Source organism: Microdochium trichocladiopsis, assembly GCF_020744255.1.
Source record: "Microdochium trichocladiopsis strain MPI-CAGE-CH-0230 chromosome Unknown B0I36scaffold_2, whole genome shotgun sequence".
NCBI lineage: Eukaryota > Fungi > Ascomycota > Sordariomycetes > Xylariales > Microdochiaceae > Microdochium > Microdochium trichocladiopsis.
The window spans coordinates 2,722,794-2,747,324 of NW_025763545.1; the positions used below are offsets into that span (position 1 = coordinate 2,722,794).

At 55.3% G+C, this 24,531-nt stretch overlaps 10 protein-coding genes across 10 annotated transcripts; 7 read left to right on the forward strand and 3 right to left on the reverse strand.

The window, feature by feature from the left end:
• Positions 1-140: 140 nt before the first annotated feature.
• Positions 141-473, forward strand: B0I36DRAFT_372156 (PHF5-like protein; the record flags this gene model as incomplete). The annotated part of the gene is made up of 1 exon (XM_046160088.1): positions 141-473. One exon carries the CDS (start codon positions 141-143, stop codon positions 471-473), a length of 333 nt encoding a protein of 110 aa, XP_046017029.1.
• Positions 474-1,421: 948 nt separating this feature from the next.
• Positions 1,422-4,468, reverse strand: B0I36DRAFT_372157 (uncharacterized protein; the record flags this gene model as incomplete). The annotated part of the gene is made up of 4 exons (XM_046160089.1): positions 1,422-2,355; positions 2,421-2,871; positions 3,485-3,508; positions 4,444-4,468. The coding sequence occupies 4 exons, from the start codon at positions 4,466-4,468 to the stop codon at positions 1,422-1,424; spliced, it is 1,434 nt and encodes a 477-aa protein (XP_046017030.1).
• A 436-nt stretch (positions 4,469-4,904) lies between these two features.
• On the reverse strand, positions 4,905-6,085 carry B0I36DRAFT_359541 (39S mitochondrial ribosomal protein L46-domain-containing protein; the record flags this gene model as incomplete). The annotated part of the gene is made up of 3 exons (XM_046158147.1): positions 4,905-5,198; positions 5,275-5,972; positions 6,037-6,085. 3 exons carry the CDS (start codon positions 6,083-6,085, stop codon positions 4,905-4,907), a joined length of 1,041 nt encoding a protein of 346 aa, XP_046017031.1.
• Positions 6,086-6,529: 444 nt separating this feature from the next.
• On the forward strand, positions 6,530-8,871 carry B0I36DRAFT_420556 (Abscisic acid G-protein coupled receptor-domain-containing protein). Its single transcript, XM_046162164.1, has one exon. The coding sequence runs from the start codon at positions 6,894-6,896 to the stop codon at positions 8,544-8,546; it is 1,653 nt and encodes a 550-aa protein (XP_046017032.1). The 5' UTR covers positions 6,530-6,893; the 3' UTR covers positions 8,547-8,871.
• Positions 8,872-9,476: 605 nt separating this feature from the next.
• On the forward strand, positions 9,477-11,784 carry B0I36DRAFT_315058 (uncharacterized protein). The gene has a single exon (XM_046152838.1). The coding sequence runs from the start codon at positions 9,918-9,920 to the stop codon at positions 11,406-11,408; it is 1,491 nt and encodes a 496-aa protein (XP_046017033.1). The 5' UTR covers positions 9,477-9,917; the 3' UTR covers positions 11,409-11,784.
• Positions 11,785-13,348: 1,564 nt separating this feature from the next.
• B0I36DRAFT_359544 (uncharacterized protein) lies at positions 13,349-15,673 on the forward strand (the record flags this gene model as incomplete). Its single annotated transcript, XM_046158148.1, has 5 exons — positions 13,349-13,805; positions 13,999-14,123; positions 14,270-14,506; positions 14,613-15,558; positions 15,624-15,673. The coding sequence occupies 5 exons, from the start codon at positions 13,349-13,351 to the stop codon at positions 15,671-15,673; spliced, it is 1,815 nt and encodes a 604-aa protein (XP_046017034.1).
• A 295-nt stretch (positions 15,674-15,968) lies between these two features.
• B0I36DRAFT_315062 (acyl-CoA N-acyltransferase) lies at positions 15,969-17,715 on the reverse strand. Its single transcript, XM_046152839.1, has 4 exons — positions 17,373-17,715; positions 17,191-17,242; positions 16,845-17,084; positions 15,969-16,714 (listed from the first exon to the last, which is right to left on the reverse strand). Exons 1-4 carry the CDS (start codon positions 17,435-17,437, stop codon positions 16,388-16,390), a joined length of 684 nt encoding a protein of 227 aa, XP_046017035.1. The 5' UTR covers positions 17,438-17,715; the 3' UTR covers positions 15,969-16,387.
• A 1,814-nt stretch (positions 17,716-19,529) lies between these two features.
• On the forward strand, positions 19,530-20,667 carry B0I36DRAFT_359546 (uncharacterized protein; the record flags this gene model as incomplete). The annotated part of the gene is made up of 2 exons (XM_046158149.1): positions 19,530-19,836; positions 19,904-20,667. The coding sequence occupies 2 exons, from the start codon at positions 19,530-19,532 to the stop codon at positions 20,665-20,667; spliced, it is 1,071 nt and encodes a 356-aa protein (XP_046017036.1).
• A 1,474-nt stretch (positions 20,668-22,141) lies between these two features.
• Positions 22,142-22,877, forward strand: B0I36DRAFT_72827 (uncharacterized protein). Its single transcript, XM_046163283.1, has one exon. It carries the CDS (start codon positions 22,280-22,282, stop codon positions 22,715-22,717), a length of 438 nt encoding a protein of 145 aa, XP_046017037.1. The 5' UTR covers positions 22,142-22,279; the 3' UTR covers positions 22,718-22,877.
• Positions 22,878-23,240: 363 nt separating this feature from the next.
• B0I36DRAFT_359547 (uncharacterized protein) lies at positions 23,241-24,170 on the forward strand (the record flags this gene model as incomplete). Its single annotated transcript, XM_046158150.1, has 1 exon — positions 23,241-24,170. The coding sequence occupies one exon, from the start codon at positions 23,241-23,243 to the stop codon at positions 24,168-24,170; it is 930 nt and encodes a 309-aa protein (XP_046017038.1).
• Between the last annotated feature and the right edge of the window lie 361 nt (positions 24,171-24,531).

A 24,531-nucleotide genomic window follows, 5' to 3' on the forward strand; every position in this document is an offset into this window, starting at 1 on the left:
CCGCCCAAGTCGTCACGAGCTCGACTCTTTTCACAGACTCCGCGCTCTCCGCCACAAACAGAGCCGCCCGCCGCCGCCTCCTCATATCCTTCTCCTCCTCCGGCCTCTAGACAACAGCTTCATCAACAACCGCCGGCACAATGTCTCGCCACCACCCCGACCTCGTCATGTGCCGCAAGCAGCCCGGCATCTCGATCGGCCGCCTCTGCGACAAGTGCGATGGCAAGTGCCCCGTGTGCGACTCGTACGTGCGGCCCACCACCCTCGTCCGGATCTGCGACGAGTGCTCCTTTGGCAACTACCAGAACAAGTGCGTCGTCTGCGGCGGCGAGGGGATCAGCGACGCGTTCTACTGCTTCGAGTGCACGCGCCTGGAAAAGGACCGCGACGGGTGCCCCAAGATTATAAATCTAGGCAGCTCCCGGACAGATCTGTTCTACCAGAAGAAGACGAATCGGACGACGAATTACTAGCCCCCCTTCCCGCCTCCCCCACTGGCTTTCCGCCTTTTTGCCTGCCGCCACGAAAGTAGAGGAACAACATGAACGACGGTTCTCGTCGTGTGTGGCAGGAAGGAGTTTCCATTTGCCCGGGGGAGGGATTCTGGACGCTTGTGTTGCGTGCACGCGCGCGCGCCCTTTGCCGGCGCTCATGACTGTTGGATGCAAAGTGCTTGCCTCCCGTTTAGACTGACCGGAGAGGACGCTTCTGGGACTCTTATTACCGAGCATCGAGGGCCATGCTCTCGTCCACTAGAAACGCACTTCAACAATGAGATTCTGGCGACCAGATACAGACACTTGTGTCACGCTACAACTGGCGGGGCTCCATCCATCGCCTTTGCGCTCGCCACAGGATGAGCCATCACCGCTCGGGACACATTTCGGGGCTACCATTCAGTCCTGGAACATGCGTGTCTCGTTCTGACAGGACATAGGAACTGCGGCACAAAGCGTGGGGCAAGCAGGCACGGCATGCTTGTGGAGAACAACTGCTTCGTCATCGCACAACAAGAAGCTGAATCATCCGCGCAGTAAAGCACATCGCATTGAGCCGTGTGCCCAAGACTTTCCATCATGGGTTTTAGAGGCAGTCGTCCTTTCAAGTCTGACAGCACTCGATGAGAGCTGTGCCACAGGCTGGGACGGGGTACAGAACGGCAGGCCTCATAAGGATGGTTGGAAACTCACGGTGGGACGACAATTTTTATGCAGGCCAAGAGTTTCGAGCCCACAACCACATAGAAAGCTTGGCTTACGCCAGTCACAGATATCATAATGTAGAGAATCATCCAATATTTCAGCGACTGATACCGTTTGCAAGAGTATATATACAGTAAATAGTATGGCTAGAGGTGTAAATGATACGCTTAAAAGTTGCAGTCTCTGTTCATTATGCTTCCGTTCCCAAACATGAAAATACTAGATGTAGCTGACCTTGACGCCCATGCCCGCGGTGGCTCGTACCTTGTTCCACCCAGTGCCCAGAACGCGCTGTATGCGCTCGCGGAACTTTCTGTTGCCCAACATGGTGGCAAACATGGCAATATAGGCCACCAGCTTCAATAATGCTACAGGATTTGTCCGAAAGTGGACGCCCATCTGCTCCATGAGCCGGCTGAGGTACGACATGAACATGGAGACACGAGCTGACAGGGTATTTGTCGTTGTGACAGCTCTGCTGTTGACGACGGCCTTGCCCTTTGGGGCAGCCTGGCCTGGCCGTTTTGATACCGAGGATGATTTCCTTGAATGTCGAGGCTTGCCTGAAGAGCTTCCATTGGCACTGCCATTCGTGTTGGTTTGATTGATGACCGGAGACTGGTCGATTCCGTAGTCGACTTCGCTTCCTTCACGCCGGCTTCGCTCTTCCTCTAGTCTTTTACGCTCGCGCTCTTCATTCTCTGCCCGCAGTTGACGGGCCATCTCAAGGTCTTTTCTCAGCTGCTCGTCCTGTCGCTCCTTCTCCTCCCGCTCCAGACGCTCTGCTTCCTGTTGCTCCTCTTGCAAACTCTGAAGTGCTTGCAGGAAAGCGTCTCGCCTCTCCTCGTCAAGGACAGTGCTGAGGCTGATGAACTCTCGAGCATAGTCCCACTCGTTGTTTCTGAGAAGGACGTGCAGTGTGTACAGCTCCAAGATCTTCACTCTGGCATTGAGGTCTCGAGGAGTGTCTGCGCCGCTTGGTCCACCACGTGAGGACGGCCGACGAGTTCTCGAGCCCATACGGGGTGGAGACCGAGCCTGTTCCAGCCGCTGCATGATGTCGAGATTCGGTGTCGCAGAAGCCGCAAGGTAACTCTCGAGGCGTTTCTGGTTCAACACTTGTGTCCTGGCATGAGCGAGGAGCAGAGTTGCGCTGCAGGAAGATAATTAGCACATATGTTCTGGTCGATGCAGAAGCACCCGACTTGAAGTGCTTACAGGTTGATAACAACGTCGCAGTCGACCTCGCCTTCAGAGCCGTGGTAGCCAAACTGGACGACTTCCTCCCAGACATCTCCATCCCGAACCTTTGTGCATAAAGAGCGCCACTCTTGAGCGCCAAAAGCATCCTTGCCTTCGTTGGGATCCAGTTCAAGGATGGCATTGAGGATTGTGAGATACAAGCTCCAGACTTTGACTCGCGTGGATTTTGACGCTTGAGCTACGGGGGCGGGCTCTGTGTATCCATTCGCAGACGAGACATCGGTCTGCGGCGTGATGAGAGGCAGCACGGTCGAAAGGGCCTCGGGCAGGCGACGCGTCAGGAAAAGCTGTGAGGCTTGGCGGTAGGCTCGGGAGATGCTGTTAGGCTGGTGCGAAGCCCGTGACGAGGCAAGAGACGAGATAGAGTTGCGGATCGAGAATTGGGAGCTCATGGTCCCGTCTGAGCCTACAGGGCTCAGCGTCGCGCCGTCGAACGACATGGTCTGGGATGTCTAGATGCAGGCCGACGGTGTCTGAGGATGGTGATGCAGGTTGACAGTGGCTCGAATGCAGATGCCCCGAGGTCGGTGTCGGGTAACGCGTGGGACCTGTGAGGTTGAGATTGGAGCAGGCCGAGCTTACGCTTTGTTGTGGAGAGGAAAGCGTGGGGACGACGTTCAGAAGCCAGACATTTTCCAGAGCCTGAAGGAGATGAGCTCCTGCACCAGCGGGGGACGGGCTGCAGAGAAGACCAGGCAGCGAGGGGGCTCTGGCTGGCTGGGCGAGGAGTGAGGCAGGCGGGTGGGCGAGCCGGTGGAATGGAGAAGTAGGATCTGGCGGTGTTGATGCACACGTACGAGGTCGGTGCTGGCTGGAGTCAAACCTGGGGGAGTCTGGTCGTTGGGCCGGGCCGGGGTGTCGCGAGGAAGCAGCCACCCACGGGCGGCGGCGTGCATGCCGTAAACATCTGCTTCGCCCGGCTACGCTACCGCCTTGCCTCGGCACTCTGGCTCGGCCTGGCAGGGATCCATTTGGGATGGCTCCACCAGCGCTGCCAGCTCCGCTAATTACCTTCCCACCGGGGTGCCCGCCGCCGCCTGCTGCTAGAGAATGGGCATCGTTTATGCACAACACTCACAAGGTCGACAAAACTCTGTCAGGGGCAGCCTCACAGTCTGGGTCGTGCCAGTTTGGATTTCACACGAGGCACAAGCGCATTGGCAGGTACGCGGCTCTACAGGCGAAACGGGAATGGCCTCTTGGTCCTATCCACTTGTGCTGTGGCTGGTATGAGCAATAGGCCAGACATCCTTCGACGCAGACCGAAGCATGTGCCCAGTAATTAAGTACTTTCACAAGAGCAAAGAGGCCGTCTGCACTTGCTGACAACCCCTGTCGCGCTGCAACTCTCCTTGGCCCTGGCCTGCCCCGGATTTCAGAAGCCAGAGTCACGCAAGCCTCGGGAAGACGCCAGTTTTGGACTATTAGTCGTCAGTGACAATCATATCGCCCCAGGCTTCTACAGCAGTTCGAGATGTGTCAGCACCAAGCCTGGGCTCGAGATCGAAGCGGACGACAGGTGCCGAAATACAGCGCTGCCATCGAATAGTAGCCCATTGTGCGTACCAGCCAGAGTGGAAGTGTGGCTGCCAGTACTTTTATGATGCACCAATCACCCCGCCATTGATACAGACTGCCAGGAACATCTCGGCTTTCTACATCCTCACTCTCGCACTCCTGCCTCTTTGTTCATGGCTCTGGCGTTCGCCGCTCCTCGGGAATCCGGGGTCCGGACTCAAGCCGTACACGATGGTTGTCCCTGGAGTCCGCGCTAGGATCAGTTCTCCCCATCCGGCAAACCCGCCCTCGCGTGCATGCCTAATCTCCGCCCTCGCTTGTGCGTACGGGGCCATCAACAACGCCAGCTGACTTCGATACCGAGCCAGCGCATCAAAGTGTAGTCATGCATACACGCCAATACTTTGGCGGTTGCTTCTCTGCAGTCTGATTGGGTTCGGGGCGGCTGAGCTTATTTGACCTGTGATCGTTGCTGTTGTTGACATTCTCGTCACTGTTGTTTTACCCCTCTGAGAGTTACTGGTTGCAGGTAAACATGTGGGGAACGTCAAGAGGGTCACCTGCAGATCTGCATGAAGCGCAATTACCCCAGGAGTCGGTGCCCTCTGCAAGACTCTGTTTCTCACTGTTGGCTCTTTCGTCAGAACAGCGGGAAAGAGGGGATGAGAAAGACCCCTCAATTCACATGTTAGGATGCATACATCTTCTGATTGATGTTATACTTGGTGGTTTTAATACACGTCAGGATACCTAAGCTCTTCTCCATCAACCCAGGGCTGCCTATGAAATCTCCGCCTCGTCTTGGTATGGGCCGAAATAGTACAGGCTTCATTCTTTATACATCTTTTGGGTGTTTGTATAGTACACATTTGGTCTTACACTGCCTCTGTGGCACTTTCTGCACAAGACCTGAAGCGTAAATCACCTGTCGGCCATCATGTTTCGTACCGCCTTGAAGTACGCCCCGCCCACCTTCTCCTTGAGCTCGTCCTTTGTGAGCCAGTTGAAGTCCTTGTAGCCCATCCTGTTGTCCTTGAGGTCCGCCTGACCCGCCATAATCCGGCCCTTGAGAAAGAAGACCTTGTCGCCGCGCTTCTTGATCGACGAGTCTGAGGCAAACTCGGGCTGGGTGACCAGGTGTGCGACGGGTACACGTCCAACGACCCAGGTGTTCATGTTGACACCAGCTGTCGATTCCAATACTCTTGATACCGCCTGTGATTTTGTTAGTCACCAACGACTCTGCGTGGTCTTCATCTTTCCCTTCTCGAGATTTCTTTTTGGGACATACCTCGTGCAAATTCTCATCTGTTCGGACATCTCCACTAGGGAACTGCCACGTGCCATTCTCCTTCTGCACAACCAGATATAATGTTTGATCCAGTGCTCGGTCCAGCCTCCTGACATTGTTGGTCTTGTCCGCCTCTGTCAGTCTAGGCATGGGCTGCTCAACAGGGACAATGTCGTCTGGCTGTGCCTCCTCTCCATCCTCGGTGACCCGACTCTCCGCGTCCTTGAGCAGAATTTGGCGGACACGCTCCTCGTCGCTTAGAGTGCTGCCGACCAGCAGCTCGTCGTTCCACGCATTGCGGCCCTGGCCGTAGTACCTCCCGAGTTCCTTGGCCGCAACTTTTCCGCGCTCTCTGAACTTGATCCGCCAGTCGATATCCGCCGATGTGTCCTTCTTGAAGAACAATGTGTGCCGGAACGGAAGGACGAGGCGCTCGTTTAGGCGTTTCTGGTAGAAGAAAAAGGCATTCTCGAAAGGCGTGAGCGGCCGCGTGATAAGTGGCGCGCGGGTCAAGATGATGCCGCCTCTTATGCGGTACTCGGATTTCCGCGATGTTGTGAAGGGAGGGGTCGGGTTGTCCTCGGTGGGCTTGAGGTGGTGGGCTTCGGCTGATGTTGCAGCATCTGCTGCTGCCGAGTACGTTCTGCTCTGGAGGGCAATTGGGGATATCCTACAGCTGGCGCATATCGAAGATTGTCCTGCCAAATTGTTAGAACAATAAAGAGCAGTAATGAAAGGATCACCAGCTTGGAATTCACGAACTTGCTACCAAGCTGGAGGCCAAGAAGCTGCCCCTGCTTGTGGCTGCCATGATAGAATGGTCGCAGGCGTCTGCGATGTCCCAATCGCTGTGCTGTGTGGTCGGTGATAGCTCGCAACACTCGTCACAACCATCAGCGCTGCCAGGCATGGAGTGTCGCGAGGCCTCGAACTTTTCCATGACCCCTGCCCCGTCGTTGGCCCTGCTTACATAAGGCCGCCGGCAGCATTTCATGGTCCGCACTGCCACATTCTGTCAGGGCTGAGCACCAGCCACATGCGACTGCAGTGCTCAAAGAGGCGCGCCCCATTTGGCCGGCTTGACACTTGCAGAAGTGGGGACCAGAAGCACCCAACGAACCCGCCATGGCCTGTTCCGTCGCTCGGGGCGTTCCTGGCCCGCGTTTGGTCCTGCGGCCTTGCAGCCTCGGTGGGCCTTGCCTCGTCATTCCTGGGTCGAGGAGCCCCATCTGCGACTCTCTCCATCCTGGCTGGGTTCATGATCAGCTGTGCTGACTGGCCTTTGCCTGTTCGAATGCGGCAGAGAAAAGCCCGGAACCCTCTCTTCTCCCTGCCAACAACTATCGAATTGTCTCACCTGCCCAACACCATTCCTGTGGCGCACGTGAGCAACGTATGCTCGTAGCCCTCGGCCAGGCAGGTTCTAGGTGCTCTCTGAACTCTATCGCATTGAGACTCCAGCCTAGCTCAACCCACAGCTCCCAGCTGTTGATTGTTCTCTTCGTGGACTTCCCACCTCAAATTCACCATTCACCAGGCTGGGTAGGATGCTATTCAGATATACCCGCCGTCCACGACGCTTCTAGCGGCTGCCACCTCGACTTAGACTCGCAACTACAATGCATGCGGCAGCTGATTGCGAGGAAGACCTGTGCGTCGCGCCAGGATTCGCCGCGCACTCGGCTTTGTCAACATTTATAGCTCTTTCACCTTTCATTGTAACATTTCTCGCGGCCTTCATCGTCGTGCAGCAGAGGATATTCCCTCAGCTTTCGCGCGTACAGAATTCGAGGGACGGAGAGGACCACTATCTCCCTTCTGATGCGCCTCTCGCTCTGCAGCAGGCCCATGCGGAGCATGGCACCAAGTCGGTACGGCGGCGCATTGCCGCCATCACATTCGCCACAACCGTCGCGCTTGCGACTGTGTTGGGTGAACTGATCCTGTGCGAAATATCGGATCTCGTCGACCCTTATGCGAGAGGGGTGGCGCTGCGCTTCACAGTGCCCACACTCTTATTCCTGCTGGTTGTCCTGATCCCTTTTCTCGAATTGCAGTCCATCATCTCAGGATCGGGCTGGTCCTTTCAAAGGACATCCAAGGGTCGGCTGCCTAGAGTGGCTTGGATGATCCAGTTTGGCCTTTTCGGCCTCTGGCTCTTTGGGTTTTGGTCTCTAGGCAGCTTAGTGCCTCTTCAGAGCGAGATCATGAAATCGGGTACCAGCAAAGCTATGGCTTCTGGGTCCTCAGACAGCTCGAACGGACTTGCCAGGGCCTGTCTTGAACGGATTGGCGTTATTGGCATTTCGCTGATGGCGTTGCTCTCGGGTTTTGCATCTGTCTCATCGCCATGGCACGCTTTCGGTAGTCGAGCGTCACGACGGCCCGTAACAGAGGCCGATGTGGCTCGCAAACAGGCGGGCTTAGATGCCACCAATGAAATGCTCGTGACGAAGCGGCACCGATTGCGACAACTGCAAAGAAAGGCAGCGGAGAACCCAGCTGCATCCAACTCCGGCTTCTTGAGCAAGGTCGTGGGCAACATTCGAGGCGGTGGTGATGCGGCGGAAATGCGCAGCTTGAAGATGGAGATTGTTGGCCTCGAGGCAATGGAGTCGAACCTCGCAGCGTCGCTCGCTACGCTACGTGCACGGCAAGTCAACACGGCTAGGGCCAGGACAACTGTCGGAAAGCTGTTCCTGCTGCCCACTTACGTGTTCAGCATATACTGTCTATACCGGATAGCAGCAACGCTCTTGACCACACTCCGACGCCTATACTACCCGGCATCGTCATTCTCGTCTTCGGATCCCATCAACCGCCTACTGGGTCTTCTGGCCAAACATTGGGACCCCAAGCTGGACCAGATTGCGTGGGCACGGCAGATATCATTCTTGCTCTCGGGGGTCATCCTCGCTGCGAGCGCCAACAGCGTTCTGCAGACGTTCCACCTCTTTGCGAGATGGACGCCGGGTCTACTATACCAGGCTCAAGCAAATCTCGCCCTGCTGATTGGGCAGATCAGCGCCATCTATGTGATCTCGGCTGCCCTCTTGCTCCGAAGCAACTTGCCCAAGGAGATGGGCAGCGCCATTGGCGATGCACTGGAGAGCGCTCTGGAGCCAGGGTTCGTGGACCGATGGTTCGAGGGATGGTTCCTCTTGGCCAGCGTCCTCACCGCAGCGGGAATCTGGGTTGGTCGCAAGCTGGGGGAGATGGGCGAAGACTGGGACGATATTGGCATGGAAGAGATGGGACAAAAGCGATCATGAGGTTTTGCTATAATTCACCGTTTTCGCATGGCGGAAATCTTTCCGGTTGCGGGCGTCTAAGGGCATTTTATTTTTCGACTAGTAGCATGGCTGGCTTGCACAAAATCCAGCCCCTTTCCGTATCTTGCTGGATGCTCCTGTTTTCTCGACGCGGCCATTTGAGCCCGCATCACCAATCTTCAGTCCAAAGAGCTCTCACAAAAATCAAATGTTTTCGAGAGAAAGCCATGCATGTTTGCCAATAATGTGGACTGGATTGAATGCTCACAGCCAGTGGACTTGTGCTGCGGGTCATGGTGCATCGCCTCGCTCCACTCACATGGCGAAAAGATGGGCGAATGCACTGACGCAGCGTGCCGTGCGTGCCTAGGCTCAGCCACAACCGGGGCCACGTCAAGCACGTTTCAAGCTGAACAGAGCAGAAGGCGCATGCCTGGTGCCTAAGGCAGGCAAGCGGCCTTGAGCTTTGTTGTATGTTACTCCAGGCAGCAGAATTCCCAGGGAGGTGGCCAAAGCAGGAATAACGAGCACCATAGCCTCAGGAGCGGATGCTGGGCTGGGGTAGCAAAGCGCCCAGGGGTATCACAACGGTATAAGCCCCTCCCGCTGGAGATAAACATACGAACTTTCTGCGAATGGTCTTCTTTACTGATTCAGAGGGGCTCATCTGGCGAGATCTGCGTGTGGTTTCAGGCACCGGCTTACAGAGGGTTATGATTCGCTTGCAGTTCCTCTCATGGGTGGAATCCATGGCAATGGCGAACAACCTGGGGGCAGCGTCCAGGATGCGAGCGGGAGGGTCTATTTTTGGCGCTCAGCCTCGCCCTGTCACGCTGCATTGCATACTCCACAATGCGGCAGCTAAGGCGTTCTTGGGTAACGAACGCAACGGTCTTTGTTCTTAAGAACACAAGCCATGCTCAAAAGGTAAAGGGACTTCCCCAACGGCCTGGTCTTGGGTCACAGAAGAGATTCCGTTCCGCATTGTCGTCCTCGGCCCGCCATCAGAAGCAGAATCTGCACAGTCCCCAGGACTTGACCGCGCGTACGTTGCTCCTCGTGGGCCGTGAGTTCCAGGATTTGCTCATGGCTGCGTGACCCGCCCGCAGCGTCATCCGCCGCCCCACGTCACGAGCCGAGCCTCGAGTGCTTGATCGCCTTGTTCTTGCCTCGCAAGCACTAAACAGCTGCCGACTGTCTTTCTACTTTGCTTCGCACAATACCTTCAAGTTACCTCCACAAGCGAAGGGCCGAACGGCGACTCCATGCCACTCTTGTGCGGCGTTCTCAGCAAGATACGACGGTCTTGATTCTGCCCACGCTTTCGGCGGATGACGTAGCGTGGCACAACAGTGCTGCTTCGCCGCCAAAATGCTCGACGAAAACCTGCCAACCTTTTTCTACAGACCTTCATCCTCTGACCCGCTTCAGACGGTGCTGGCCTTCACACAGAACGGCTCAGAGAACGCGGCAGAGTACCTCTTCCGGAAAGCAGACCCCGCACTGCCAGAATCCAAGAACAAATACGCCTCGGCCCTCTCAGACGCCGTAAATCCAAGCATCCTCTTCGCCGAAGTCGTCATCAGCCCGGAATGGACACAGCCCACGCTCTCGGCCGCCGAGATCCGGGCCAACAATGGCGTGCCCCCGCCGCAGGTCCCCATGATCCCTGAGGCCTTCACCATCCAGCTGTACAACCCAGACCAGCAGGTCGCCATCAAGGGCGAGAAGAGCACCTGGACGGGCAAGGAATCCTGGGATTTTGAGATGCCCCAGGTCAGCTTCCTCAAGCCCTCGAGCTCCGCGATTGACCAGTCCGCGGATCTCGACACCAGCAACAACCCGAGCATCCCAAAGATCATGTTTCGGTGGAAGCGCGACTCCAAATTCTCAAAGGACATGACGTGCTACATGACTGGCCGCTCCGTGCACGGCCGCAAGAGCAAGGAGCCCGACATCACCGTCGCCATGTTCAAGTGCGGCGGCCGCGAGCAGTCGCTCACCATCTACGAGCCCAACCTGCAGCGCGTCGAGGTCGAGGACCGCAAGGGGCTCGAGGTTGTCCTGCTCCTGGGTGCCGAGGTCATCCGCGAGATCTATCTCTTCCCCAGCCGCGACTCGTTCAATATCTCGGGAGCGACGCCCGCGACGAGACGCAAGAATTCCCGCCCAATATCTCCTGCTCAGGCAGGCTCAACAGCAAAGGCCAACGGCTACGCAATGAGTGGCGCCGTGATGACCGGCGATGTCCCACCTGCAGGCAAGACAGGATCACCAGTTGCTGGCCAGCAGTCTTCTACAAACTCTCGGCCGAATCCTGAGGTCGAGGCCGAAACCCGGCGGCTACAGGCCATGGTCGAGCAGGAGAAGAGAGACAAGGAGAAGCGGGACCGCGAAGAGCAAAAGCGAATCAAGAAGCTGCTCGAGGAGGAAGAGAAGGAACTCAAGCGGAAAGATGCAGAGGTGGCCAAGGAGACGGAGCGGCTACGTAAGCTATATGGCATGGAGGGCCAAGATTATGGCCCAAAGCCAAACCTGCCGCCTCGTCCGAGTGGCGGAAACCAGGGACAGCCAAACAATTACCACAACAGTAACTACGGCGCCGGCCCTTCGAGGATGAATGTCACCTGGAACAACATGCAAGCGCCGGCCAGACCGGTCAGCGCTGGCCCGCCACCTAAGCCATCGGGTAGCGGGTTCAGTCGGTTTTTCCACAGCTCCGGAGATCACTATGCCCTCCCCAACCACCATCGACAGCAGTCGCAGCCTCAGCAGCCGCAACAAGAACCGCCAAAGTCGAGCAGGAGGAGGAAAAGCGACGAGGGGGCGAAGATCAAGAAGAAGAAGAGCGGGTTCTTTTGAGCTGGCCGACGCTGAATCATGATACAGCATCAGCTTCGGGTGTTTGTATATGTGGCATGGCAGGTCGTGGTATATACCGCATATAGCCGCTGGATGTGTCGGGATAGCGTTGCTTTAGAAATTGATACCCATCACAAGATGATGTCTTCTTTGAAAAGGCATCCTAGAAAGGATACACCAGGCACTGTATACATGTATGCCGTGTGTGATTCTCTTGAGGTTTTTGGTGGCTGTGATGGCCGTTTCTCGGCAGAGCCTGCAACTAGTCCGCACTGGCAATCCAGGCGAACCATTGGTGTTGTCATCGCTTGATTAGCCTGTTGAATGGGAGTAAGCGACCATGTAAAGTAATGCAGATCTTCTAGATCGGAGCTGCCCGAGACTTTTCAGATGAAGGATCAAAGCCAAAAAAACAAAAACAAAAAAAAGGTTTTACTTTATTTTTTTTTAAGAAAATAAAAGGAGTTGCAGAGCCTCGTGAGGATACTGTCTTACGCACATGGCTTGATAATCTTGAAATTTCGGACTCGGCCTTCTGACTATCCGGTATCTGGTGGTTTTTGTGGTTTCTGTGATTTGATTCCAACTACTCAGCCAGACGGAGATTGCAACTTGGTTTTGAACCCCTGGCCTCTGACTTTGTTTGTGTGAGGTTTTGTCGAAGGTTTCTGTGGTTCCTGAGTCTGGGCGCCAATAGCTGACCAGAACTGGAATGGATGTTGCAAAGGGAACTCTAAGGGAAAAGTTCATTTAGTTGTCAATTCACTTGTGCTTGACCAGGATGCCCCATAGCATAGGCTGAGGGACTTTCCGAAAGAAGTGGGTGGCAGCACAACAGACTTGAAATGGAAACTAAGCATTTCCTGTTGTACATTTGAAATGCTCGGCTTGGTTGCATGTCTAATGGCTTCATGCGGAGGAGTCCTCTACCAGTATCTACATACTCATTACGCCTTGACTTCAAATTCTTCGTCTCTTCCGCGAATTATCATATCCGAAACAACTGCGAAATGTGGACTGCCAAACTTCACACACGTATCACGGTCACACATTAGTGAACATTCTCCAAGAACAGGCTATTCCGTTCCTTCCGTCTTGACTTGCATCACAAGAGAATTCGCACCTCAGGGTAAACGGTCTTAGCTGATCACCTCAAGACCATTACACTGTTCCTGAAGCGACTCGCAGTTACACTGAGAGGCCAATTCGACACCACCTACACATAACAGAGCAATAGCAATCTCACAAGTGTCGAACAGCACTGCTTTGGAATCACCACGTTACCTACTCTACTTCTGTTTGAGAGGAGGTATCCCACTCTACGAGTCTGACATTTCCTTCTCCAGAACCAGGTCGCTCTCGACGCTGATAGCATAAATGCCGACTCTTCTTAACACAATTCGCTTTTGCCCTGACGACAGCAATCATTTACCTCAAAGTGATTTTACACCTTGCTTCGATCTCTACATCTCGCGACTGAAATCAACCAGGCTAATCTAATTCTCCGAATGATTGTTCGTTTACGGCTTAGACACTTAGACATTACCACAAAAAGGCAAGAGCTCATCTCGCAACAGGAACTCTTTTAATCTACTGGAGACCCGGACAACGCATAGTGGCAATAGGCTTCCCTCACGAGAAGTGATTGCCTGGTGACCAGCTCTTGCCTCGTTTGTTCTGTGGAAGCGCCATCTCAGCACAATAGCACAACAGCACAACCACTTCGCCGATTACTAAGTGGCGGCATACCACAAGATCTCACCAGACATATACACAAAGTTTGAAAAGAAAAGCTCCAATTTCCTCAAAGGGGCATTGCGAAGGCTCGATCAGGTTTCATCTATCGACGAAAAGCTGGAACACTTGCCACAACGACGAACTTCCCACCCTTCTTCTCTCTTCCGACATCAAGTAACGTTCAATCATCAGCAGTAGTAGTCATGCCGCCGAAGAAAACTAAGAAGGTAACCGAGAAGCCAATATTCCAGGGCTGCGTCATCGTCCGGGCCGGCGATCTAGGCAAACACGACTGGACCGACGACCAGGTCGGGAACTGGATCACCATACGGAGCGGCGTGTACCTGGGCTCCTTGGACCAGCTCGCGCTCAGCAGTAGCGATGACGGGGAGCGCGGGTTCACCCATGTCCTTGCCAATACGGCCCAGTACAAGGACATGACGACGAAGCGGAAGCAAAATTTAATCCAAAAAGGAGTGCAGGTGGTGACGTGTGACTGGCTGGAGGACAGCATTCACCAGAAAAGAAAGCTGAAGGAGAACGGGTACAGGCTCGATAAGATCTGGCAGAAGGAGAGGAAGAAACAAACTGCGAAGATCGAGATGGAGGAAAAGGCGGCTAAGGGACTCGCAGAGGTCGAAAGAGGTGGTGTGAACACAAGTAAGTCAAGCCTGCGTTTTCGAATCTTCATTCATCTTCTGTTCACAGATGGATACCTTGCTTGGGTATTCCTCGTTTCCCTTGTCAAGCGCTCAGCTGGCTCTCACGACCTGCGAGAAGATTGGATCAATTTTTGGCGCGTCTCGATACACGGCGTATTTTCGAGAGAAAGAGAGTCGCTAATGGCTAACAGGTGCTGCCCCGGCGCGCGTAGATCTAAACCACGTCTACATGGACACGACGTGCTTCTCACACGATATCATCCTCACTCGCAATGATCCAGACACCGGCATGGTTGCAGAGAAGTGGCGGCTTCGCGTAAGTTGCCTTTTCATATCTCGTACCTCGGCGCACTCTCCACCTCGTCGCAGCTCTTTCTGCCCATCGAACCTTTTCGGCCACCAAACAGTCACGACCACAATCTGCCTTCACAGAATCCACAAAGCTAACAAAAAGATGTATAGTTGTGGGAGTCCAACGCCAAGCCCTATCTATACCACTGCACGGCGACGTTCAACAAGCGCGCTGGCCACACAAGAGTCATCCGGCCCTCCAACTTCGAGACCCCGGGCCTGTTTGAGCGCGAGTTCGCCGTGTTCAAAGAGTTCTTCGAGAAGAAGACTGGAATTCCCTGGAGGGAACGCATCACGAGGGCCGCTGAGAACAAAGGTAGCTGTGAGAAATTCCACTATGAGCCGCCAGTAAGTGATATTCCAGACAACATGGGGGCCATCTAAAATCCCCCGCCTGGGCTGCAGATGGTCATCTTCAGGAGGATAAATCACACTGACGAATTCCCCGATTCAGGTGGGAGGTAAACCAATCGGCATCATCGAAACAGAAAATCAGGACAAAGCCTATAGAAGGAACACCGAGGGAGAGGCTCGCAGGAAGGCAATCGATGACGCCCAGTTCTGGAAACTCCTGGAAAAAGACAGGGAAAGGTTCGAGACAACAGAGCGAGAACGCCTCACAGACGATGTCGACGCAAAGAGCAACCAACCAACAGGTGATTCGAGTGAGGCCAAATCACCCAGGCCACAAGCTTCGAAGCGCAAACGCGAGGACGAAGGAGAGGGCACTGACCGCAGGCCGTACGAAGAAGCGCAACGGCGCAAAACTGAGAATGAGCCCGAGTCAGTTGAAGGGAATACACAGCCGTCCTTAGATTCTAGCGTTGTAGCCTACTTGGCGCAACTGAACAAGCAGCAAACAGCTATCGACCTTACTTCTCAGGTACAAGCCGAACCTGCTCTCGGAAAGAGCACTCCAGGAACCCCGCCGACAGAAGGCCAAGAGGAGGACCCCAGGGACAACATGGAAGTGGATAGTGCTGCTGTGCAAAAGGACGACCATGAACCACAACCTATCGGAAGTCAAGATAAAAGTCCAGATGATACTCAGGAGGGCAACCACAAAAGTCGTCAGGTCGAAAAGCTTGATCTTCCTGGTAGCGACAATAATTGGGCGTCGCTACGGTGCGATGCACGCTGTGGTTCTGACGACAACTTCACGACCGTCAACCAACAAGAAAATGCCAGGATCCAGATCACCATTGATACCGAAAGCGCCGCAAATACACCCATAATCATCTCTGATGACGAGGATGAGATCGTTGGCCCAGTTCATCACAATACCAAAGAGGCGCTGAGAGAGGCGGGAGACGAAGCTGGCGAAGTCACTGAATCCAAGGCACGGTCGATAGTAAGGCCGGAGACACCTCAGCTTGTTTCTCACCACAATGAGTTGCAAGGTATGTGCGTACCGGCAGCGGCAGAGGCCATCGCCGAGCAGGGCGAAAATGATGAAATGGCCCAGCCCAGTTCACAGTCAACGCTGCCGGTCAATACATCTTCTCTGGCTCATGATCCTGGAACGCCTCAAGTCGCGTCCGCACCTGCAGTAGTGTTGGAGACTGACCGCATGCAAGACTTGACAGAAGAAACGGGCGCACTCTACCGCTAACAGTACCAGATCAGGCGCCCCAAACAGCTCAGCATACCGGGTCACAAGATGCGCCTATGCTAGATATGGAGGTGGAGTACTTTCACGATGAAATCCAGTAAAATTGTCTAAAGCGGGTGTTACTAGCATATCCTTGACTCACCAGAGACTTCAGGTGAAGCCAGAATTTTCTCTGTACCCATGAACGGACGAGAAATTGTGCGTCATCAGGATGCTTACCTGCCACAGAGACCATTTGCAAAGTGCTCAAACGCGGCGGCACTTGCTTCCCATTGATTCCAATTCACCAGAACCAGACAAGAGCAAGTTTTCTGGAACGGCGCGGTGATTTCAAATCGTATGATTTCTTTATCCTGCCAAGAGTACAGTAGTCGTCGAATTTAGTCGAATTTAGGATTCTGGACAACAGATCACAAAAGACGAGCGAGAGGCAGGTTGATGACCCTCGATGATTTACATAGATGAAATAGCGAAGAAACTTCTCCTTGATATCAGTTTTTTCTTTTCTTTTTGGTACAATTCGAGGTCACACTCCGCTCGATATAGCGGCCAGTGAAAAGGATTGACCAATAACAACTTTGAGAAAGGTGTCTGAGGTGCTCGGTAGCTGGAAAACATCATGTCGTTGACGGGCCATCCGGGTCTCGGACCATGGTGTAAAGCTTGATGGCCGTGCCGTCGTCGTCACAGAGGAGCTCCTTGGCGAACCTAAAGCCGAAACGGCCGTAGATTTCCATGTTTGGCACATCCCGACTGGACTCGAGGTAGCAAGGCATGCCCTCGAGGTCGGCTCGATCTGTAACGTACTTCATCATTGCGCGACCAATACCCTTGCCCTGGGCCTTTGGGGAAACAACCATGATGTTCAAGAAGTAGTACCCGCGAGGGTCGGTCCAAACGCTCGAGTGTGCCGTTTCTTGCGCTTGTTTCCAAATGTAATACCTCTGCGTCCAAATGATCAGTCTGATTGGGACATATCATGTAACCAGATCCAGGGGCAGATGTGTCTGGTTGCGCGACGGCAGTGATTTGTGGCCGCTCGACATCAACCCGCGCCTTAGACGAGACACATACCTTCACGTTGAGCCCACCACGACCGTAATACAGGTTCATACCAAGCTGGTTGAACCATAGCCGCCAGTCCTCGAACCAGTCATACCAGGTGGCGGGCTGATTGGCGGGCTGAGGTTTCAACCACATGGCTACGCCGAGGACCTCGTCACTGCCTTGCTCCTTGGCGACGTGGAAGAGGCCATTGCGCATGCCCCAGCGGCACCTGACACCCAGTGAGGCCGCATTTCTTTGGGCGTTGTACTTGGGTTTGCGGCGATCCGATTTTAGCTCTTTCTCGTCTCTCTGCCAAGAGGAGAATTGCGTGGATCCATGAGTCCGGGGTCGCCCGGCCACCACGTCGACGTACCTTTGACATATCAAACATCCAGTGGGTGTATGGGTCCTCGGCGAAGGCCGCCCTGGCTGAGATCAGTAACTATCCATCAGATAAGCAGTAGAGGACCATGGGACAGGATATGATAGGGCCAAGGCATGATTCCTTGCATGGAAACAGCGGTGCCGAGACGCAAGAATGGGGGCTGGACGCACTGGATGGCGGCAACGGAGCCGGGGATGTCGCCCTCGGCCATGGGGGAGACCCTGATAGTCGCCATGGCTGAGCTGCGAGCACGGATCCGTCTTGGGGGTACTCTGTGCTGGGCGGAGGGCCGTCCGTCAATGCTGGCCCCTGTACAGTCTGCGGCGCACCGGTTCCTTCAGCGTCTAGCAAAAGAGCCTTGTTTCGTGCCCAAGCTGAGGGCGTCTGAACTGACGTCGTGGACGGGCTTTTCTGGTTGGCCTTGGGGACACACGCGGGTGGGGCTCACGAGAGAGCAGGTTTCACCTTGGCGGCAGGCACGACTCTACGAGGCTGTCACCTGTTGCTTCCTCAGCCGGGCGACTGCCAGTGAGCCAAGAGTTGACTGTGTACAGTATCGCTCCGACGCACGCACTCTTGGACTTGCAGCCGCCCAGTGCTTCGACCATCCCGTCTTGTCCAACATGAACCATTTTGCAGTCACCGTATTTCCTTCGCGACGCACCTCGGGCAGCAGATTCGGAATATCCTGGGCCCGTGGCGCAGCATTGGCAGCTCGTCCAGCCTTGCCAAGACGTCGCCTCGGCCGGGACAGCAGATGATGGCATCGTGGGATCTGCCCTTGTGCATCACGGCGGCCCCCCCTGCCCGCTCAGCTCCTTGCAGTCACGAGCAAAGGTCCGGAAACCCAAGCGTCAGCGTTTGGCCAAGATTTCTTGCCATGAAGGCACCAGTGGGCGGCGGCACCAAGCTGGTTCTGTCTCGACTGCAAGACACTCACTCCCACGGACAGGCTCAACGATGCCCATATTATGTTTCGACAATCACCAGGGTATGCACCGGTGATTGGGCAATGGCACCCCCTGGCTCTGGGCTGTTTGAGCGAGGGCAACCTGCTACACGCAAGCACCCGCCTCCGGCCCAGATACCCCGGCCGCCCCTCCGGGGCCCCTGGACATGAGACAGCAACGACCCTGCCGCCGCCGCTGGCCTCGTCTCATCCTGAAGTCGACCACTGCGACCCCAGCCGGGCCTGCGCCGCGCCGCTACGTCGTGGCCGGTACCGCTTGCCCGCTCCCGCAAAGCGCCCGTGATGGGCTCGTGTTTCCCAAACTAGACCTTGTTGGCGCGCAAAAGATCTCGGGGATGCATCCCGATAGGACTGCACTACAGTCTAGCATGGCAATCACAATCGAGATAGTCCGCAACCAGCCAAACCTCTCAAGGCAACCCGGACGACTTTACCACTTTACCGGAACCAAATTGGCCTCCCAGTGAGGAAGTTCTCCCTAACCACGGCTTCGGTCGCAGCTAAAACGAAAGGCAGCACTGAAGACGGATCTTTCTGGGACAGCCAATGTGCTCGACCATGCGGCACGCTGCAACTACGGACGCATAACAGTGGCTGGTGGAGGCTTCTCAGGCAGACCTATCGCGAGAACTAGGCCCCCTGGGTCCGGCGGCCGTGGTCCACCTGGACTGCGCCATTCGATCTCTGGGCTACCCACGCAGGAAAGAGGGAGCTTGGGTAAAGCGCTGCCGAGAGCTTGGCGCAAGATGCCAGAGATGTGCTGCTGTGCTATGGCCCTGCTGCGCAACTGCGCAGCGGCTGCTGCAACGCCGACCCCCAGCGAAGCTCCCACCTAGCGCGAGATCGGCCACTGTCCCCGTGCTCCACCCCATCTCTCTGAAGCATGTCGCATGTGCATCGCCCCTAGACCCCCGCTGGCAACAAGGCCCCTTTCAACGGCTCCCGCCAGCTTTTGTCTACCTTGGCACCCATCTTCTCTTGGCTTTGTCCTCTTACACTCTGCACCTTCTTTTCGACTTCTCTTTTTCCTTCCAAGAAGGCTGGCCTTCCACGTTCGTTCTTTATCGGCAGGCACGGTTTTACACTCAGCGGCATCACTGTCGTCGTTCTTGCCTGCAAATTCCTGGTGGATCCGCGGGCTCTTCTTCACATACCAGCGAAGGTGAATCGATCTCTTTCGACGCCAACCAAAAGATTCGTCGAGGGTTAGCACATTCATGCCAAGGAGTTCGTGACTGGGATTCGACAGAAGAGAAAGAAGACATGAATGGGCTCCGGTTCGACTAGGTCAACATCGAGCCAGGATATCCTCGACAACAGAAAGTCACCAGGTCAGAGCGCAGCTAATCTGGTATCGATGGACAACTCAAGGCAAGGAAGCGGCCAGGGGCTGCTGAGGAGGACTCGGAAGACGCGAGCATCTGCTTGTAGCCCAGATGCCTGCCTGGAAGCCAGGGCAGACAAGACTGAAAACATCGATGTCGGCTCGATTCTCGACAGCATCGAGAGGCAAGATGCTCTACCCGCTATACCCAAGCAGAGCTTGGTCGAGGCAGAGGCACCACGGCTTGGATCACCACTTTTCGCCCGAGATGATGACAAACCACGCGGGCCACCAATCAACCAAGACCGGGAACACCTGCTGATTGCAGCTGGAGCGATTGGTGAGCCTTTACAGCCATAACCATACGACCATGGGCAGAACTTTGATGGCTGACTTGATCTGACTAGGTGCTTTCATATTGTTCTGCTTCCTTGGATGGATCATCTATCGAGTCCTGAAGAAATCGGGCAAGTTGGGCGGTCCCCCGGCTGTCCCATTTGAAGCGTCCCCATGGGGTATGAGGAACGGCAAGTTCTCTCAGTACCCCCCGAGCGAGCCACCCTCGATGTACGACAAAGCTGAGATGGGCTACGGCGCCGATAAAATGTACGCACGGTCGTCCTATGCCTACTCGGGCGGTGGCACGCTGCGTCGGCAAGCACCTGGTATCCCCGTGAACGGGCAGTTCACTGGACAGGGCAATGGCCTCCCGCGAAACGCAGACGACCGCGCCATCGATCAGTACTACAATGAACTCTTTGCATCACAGCCTCCGGCAAGCGCGCGGGATCCAGCGCAGCGTCAGTACCGAATGAGTGACGTTTCCTCTCTCTCGTCTGGTTTCGGGGACGGCGACTTCATTGTCACACAGCCTCTGCCAGCCCCGCCTCGTGCCGCCACTTCTCAACCCTCTGCACCCAGCCAGCGAGGATCGGCAGCCTACTCACGGCCACCTTCATGGACAAGCCAACCAGAGAGTAGAAGGGAGACCGTCTATACCACCACCAGCGAGGATCGTCCGGCCCGGTTCCGGACGCTCAGCAGCTGGGTCAATCAGCAATCCGGGAGAGTCAAGCGCGCGGATTCTCGGGCGCAGGAGCGAGGAGAGATTCCTGTCATGCCTGCCATCCCTGGCGAAATGAGCTTCATCCGCCAGACAACATACAGGTGATCACTTGCTTTTGCTCGAGCCACGTTTGCCGAGCGACAACATCTCACGACCCGTCCATTCTCTTCCTCTCTTCTTCTCGGATAGGGGTGCCAGCGTTACATCAGGATCACTTCGTCACGTACAATTTGTCTTCAATACACGCTTTCACCCACTCAGCAGCCCCATCTGGCCCTTGACGGGCGCAGTCTGGGCATGTGTCACGTGGTAACGACTGCAATGCCGGCGCGTCGCCCTGGCCTTTTGCGGCTCACAGCCGTGCAAGGTCATGCGGCTGCATATCATAGTATGGCAATATGCTGGGGAGCAAGTAGGAGGAGGAAGGGATGCGATGTGTAATTAAGACAAATTCATTCATATGGACGCGAGCGATCATTGGAATTTCCCTCTCTTTGTTTTCCTTCTCTGGCCTGTTGTATATCACGTTGCCTGAACACACAAGATAATCATATCCAGCCTGCAAGACGTCGCTCTAAAAGATTTGCGTATCGTACCGTCGTCATCACCGCCGCACTGGAAATAATTGTCCGCGCACCTGGTGAAGAAGTTATCGCAGTCGCATCTGGAAGACCAGCGGCCATCGCCAAGTGTGTTAGTAGGCCAGGGGTGTGAGGCTTATACGGAGTAATTCTCCATGAAAAGCGGGCCGCCGGAGCAAGGGGACTCTGAAACCCCGATGGAGAAGGATACTCCACCACATCGGAGAGAGAGAGAGAGAGGCTTTACACGACCGGCCGACCGACCGACCGACCGACCTGCCAGTTCTGCGGGCCTGTTTTGTCGGACGAGTCGGGACGAAACCCGTCGGCAGTTGTGATGACCTCGACTGCCGCTTCGGCCGCCGCTTCTCTCACCTTTCCTTAACCTTGAACTTTTACACACGCAGGTCTGTGGCACATGTTGTTATATACAAGAGTATCCGACACAGGACGAGGACAAAATATAGCCCCTGTCCCCAGTCAAAGCATGTGAAGATGATGAAAAACGTATATGCATTTGGTTACCAGCACACGACACGAACAGAATAATGCAAGACATACCCTTAAGGACTTGAAGCCTATCCGGTCTGTTCCTGGGGCTTGGCCAGGCCTTTTGCGCGTGCCAAGCGGTCGCCGTGTTGTGTTGTTGTGCGTTGTAAGAAAGTGCACGACTCGTTCATATACGGCGCCTGTCGCAACACCCCTCCTATAGCATGACGTCTTGTGTTGGTGTGTGCCAGGACCTGGAAACTGGGCCAAGGTGAGTGTCCAAAAATATCGCCTGCCTGCTCGCCTGTTTATACGTACCTGCGCCCGTCAGAGGGATGTATTTACATGTGACGATGCAAATTGTTGTAAAGACAATCGACTGTTGTGTTCTGGGTGGTTATCGCGTTACTGGAGATAGTGGAAGCTCCAGTCGAGCATGAAATTACAGATAATGAGGATGGGGATCTTCGGGTTGCCTTGCCGGCTGGGTGAGACAACCGCGTGAACAAGGCAAGACGTTTACCCCTATGCTTCATGCGCTTCTTCTTCTTCTCCTTTTGCCATATGTGGGAAATCATGGCTAGAGTAACAGCAATGTCTGCGAGGCAACAACGACTTCTTCACATGCAGGCCCGTATTGCGTTGTCATGATTGCGGCTGCGATTGTCGTTGTAGTTTTGCTGTCACTCGGTTCCCACACAACCGGATCCTCAACCAAGCGCGCAGCCCCACGTTTGCCTACTTCCCGACGGTGCTCAAATGACGAACAGAATAAGTGTGTTCGCTGGGAGACAAGACAAGCCAAAAACACCTCGCAGACCAACAATGCTTTCATCTTGTATCTGTTGGTTCGCATTTGGGGTCCCCGTGTCGTCACGGCTATTCTCGCCTGCTGGCGGGCGCAGCACCGATGCTTTTGGCTGGTGCTCGTTCATGCCCTGAGTCTTTCGATTCGCGGCAGGGTCTGGAAGCTATCGACATCACAGCCACTGCATTGCTGTCAAAAGTTCCTGCCCGGCATCTTCACTGGATCGATCATAAGGCTGGCTGGCCAACATGAGACGGCAGCTGCTGACCAGCAGTAGGCCGAGATTGATGGCCAGGCATCGTCGTCGATATCGTGCCAGCTTGTTGGCGCGCTAAATCCCGAACATACCAACGGAAAACAACTCCGTTTTCATGGCTCAGAGTAGACAAACTGCCAGCTACATCTCTAGCGGGCTATTGTTTGAACGGCAACGTGCCTTGTATGCATGAGGCATCCGTAACCATCAAGGAACTGCCTTCGCTCGGCATATGATAAATTGCAATCTTCGGATTGGTTTTTTTTGGGACGATGGCTTCCACAGGACTACAGAAGGATCGTCTTATGCCGACTCGAAATCGCCCACGGTCACCACGATATACCGAGAAGCTTGTGTGGAATCACAACGACGAAACCACGTCTCGAACACGATATCTTACCGTATGGTCAAGTCCTAAACCCTGTGACCCCAAGCGCTTCTTCAGACAGCCGCTGACACTCATCAATGTTTTGCAGGATACTCATCTGTGGCAACCGCTGAAATGGCGAATCAAAGTGCCGTGCCTGGGCCATCGCTGGCGACCATGCCAGTCGACATCCTGTATGCCATCTCTGACAGACTTGGCGAGGTCCCGGACCGCTGGGCTCTGCAGTTTAGCTGCAAGGCAATCCACAACAAACTCAAGCACAAGCCGGACCATGCCATTGTGAATGGCTGGCGCAAGGCTGATCACCGGCTGTGGCTGCACCGCCTGATCCGAGACCTGCCAGATGAGGATGTCTGCGACAGCTGCTCGATCATCCACTCACCGGCCAAAGCGTGGTCGAACAACAGAGACAACAGGACCAGGCCCTGTCAGAGGGACCTCATCATCCTGGGCTCTCACAGCAGCCGGGGGCCAGGTATTCCGCTCCTGGTTGTTAAGGCCATGCTCAGGAGGCACCAAGAGGGGAGGCCCTGGGCCTGGCTGATGCCTGGAGTCCTGCAGACACGGGCGCTGTACGGGGTGAGCAGGAGCGCCACCTCGAGGCGGCTGATGAGAAAGCACGGCCGGAACTTCTACCTCATCTACGTCAGTGCGCGGGGCGAGGTTGTGCTCGAGACGACGACGGTCCTACTGCATCCGATGGGCAAGGATGCCATCGAGGTGGACCGAGATGCGGTATGCCGGCACGTGGACATGGTGACGAGCGAGAGGCCGCCGGCGGGGGAGCTGCAGCGGTGCGTGCTGTGCCTGGTCGAGTACCAGGTCGACCAGTGCAAGCTGGACTCGGTGGAAGGCCTCGAGGCCTGGAGGAGCTGGAGGCAGGTGACATGGAATGGGGCGGTGCTGCTGAGACCAGACACTGTCCCGCCGTGCTTCGCTGAGCAGTTGTCTCTGGGCGACATCTCGTGCGTGCCTCGTGCTCGAGACGGCCCTCTGGACCTGGCGCAGCACCCGGACTGGCTGGAGGAGCTGAGGGCCGACTGGCGGGAGGTTCTACAGGACCATCAGAGGGCCTCAGACCTGTAGCAAAGCTGCTGCTTCAATTGTGGTACCCTGACGGGTCTCTGGGGTTTGTTTGGGAGTTGAACTTGAGAAGAAGGGAAGATGGTCTGGTAAGATTGTTTTTGAGTGGAGGCACTGGCCATATCTGTGTGGCAGGCAAGGCAGGCACGGAGTGGCCCGCAAGCCTCGCAGGAACGCCTCTGGCTTTTGCCCTCACTCTATTCATGTTGATGGATGGATTAGACTGGATTAGCACACTACTGAGACATTTGATAATGCATGTGGTCACCAAATCCCACCTTCTGTCCCGCTTGTGCAACCCTCGCATTATACAGTACACTCCCTGAGACGCAGCACCCCCAGACTCAGGCCCAGGAAGGAGGTC

What these genes read in the sequence shown, in the direction of transcription:
- B0I36DRAFT_72827 (XM_046163283.1), top strand. Translation starts at nt 22,280, where the DNA reads ATGATTGCGGCTGCGATTGTCGTTGTAGTTTTGCTGTCACTCGGTTCC.
- B0I36DRAFT_420556 (XM_046162164.1), top strand. Translation starts at nt 6,894, where the DNA reads ATGCATGCGGCAGCTGATTGCGAGGAAGACCTGTGCGTCGCGCCAGGA.
- B0I36DRAFT_315062 (XM_046152839.1), bottom strand. Translation starts at nt 17,437, where the DNA reads ATGGCGACTATCAGGGTCTCCCCCATGGCCGAGGGCGACATCCCCGGC. An exon ending in GGCTCCGTTGCCGCCATCCA is followed by an intron (nt 17,243 to 17,372) that starts GTGCGTCCAGCC and finishes GATCTCAGCCAG; the next exon opens with GGCGGCCTTCGCCGAGGACC. An exon ending in GGATGTTTGATATGTCAAAG is followed by an intron (nt 17,085 to 17,190) that starts GTACGTCGACGT and finishes CGCAAACCCAAG; the next exon opens with TACAACGCCCAAAGAAATGC.
- B0I36DRAFT_315058 (XM_046152838.1), top strand. Translation starts at nt 9,918, where the DNA reads ATGCTCGACGAAAACCTGCCAACCTTTTTCTACAGACCTTCATCCTCT.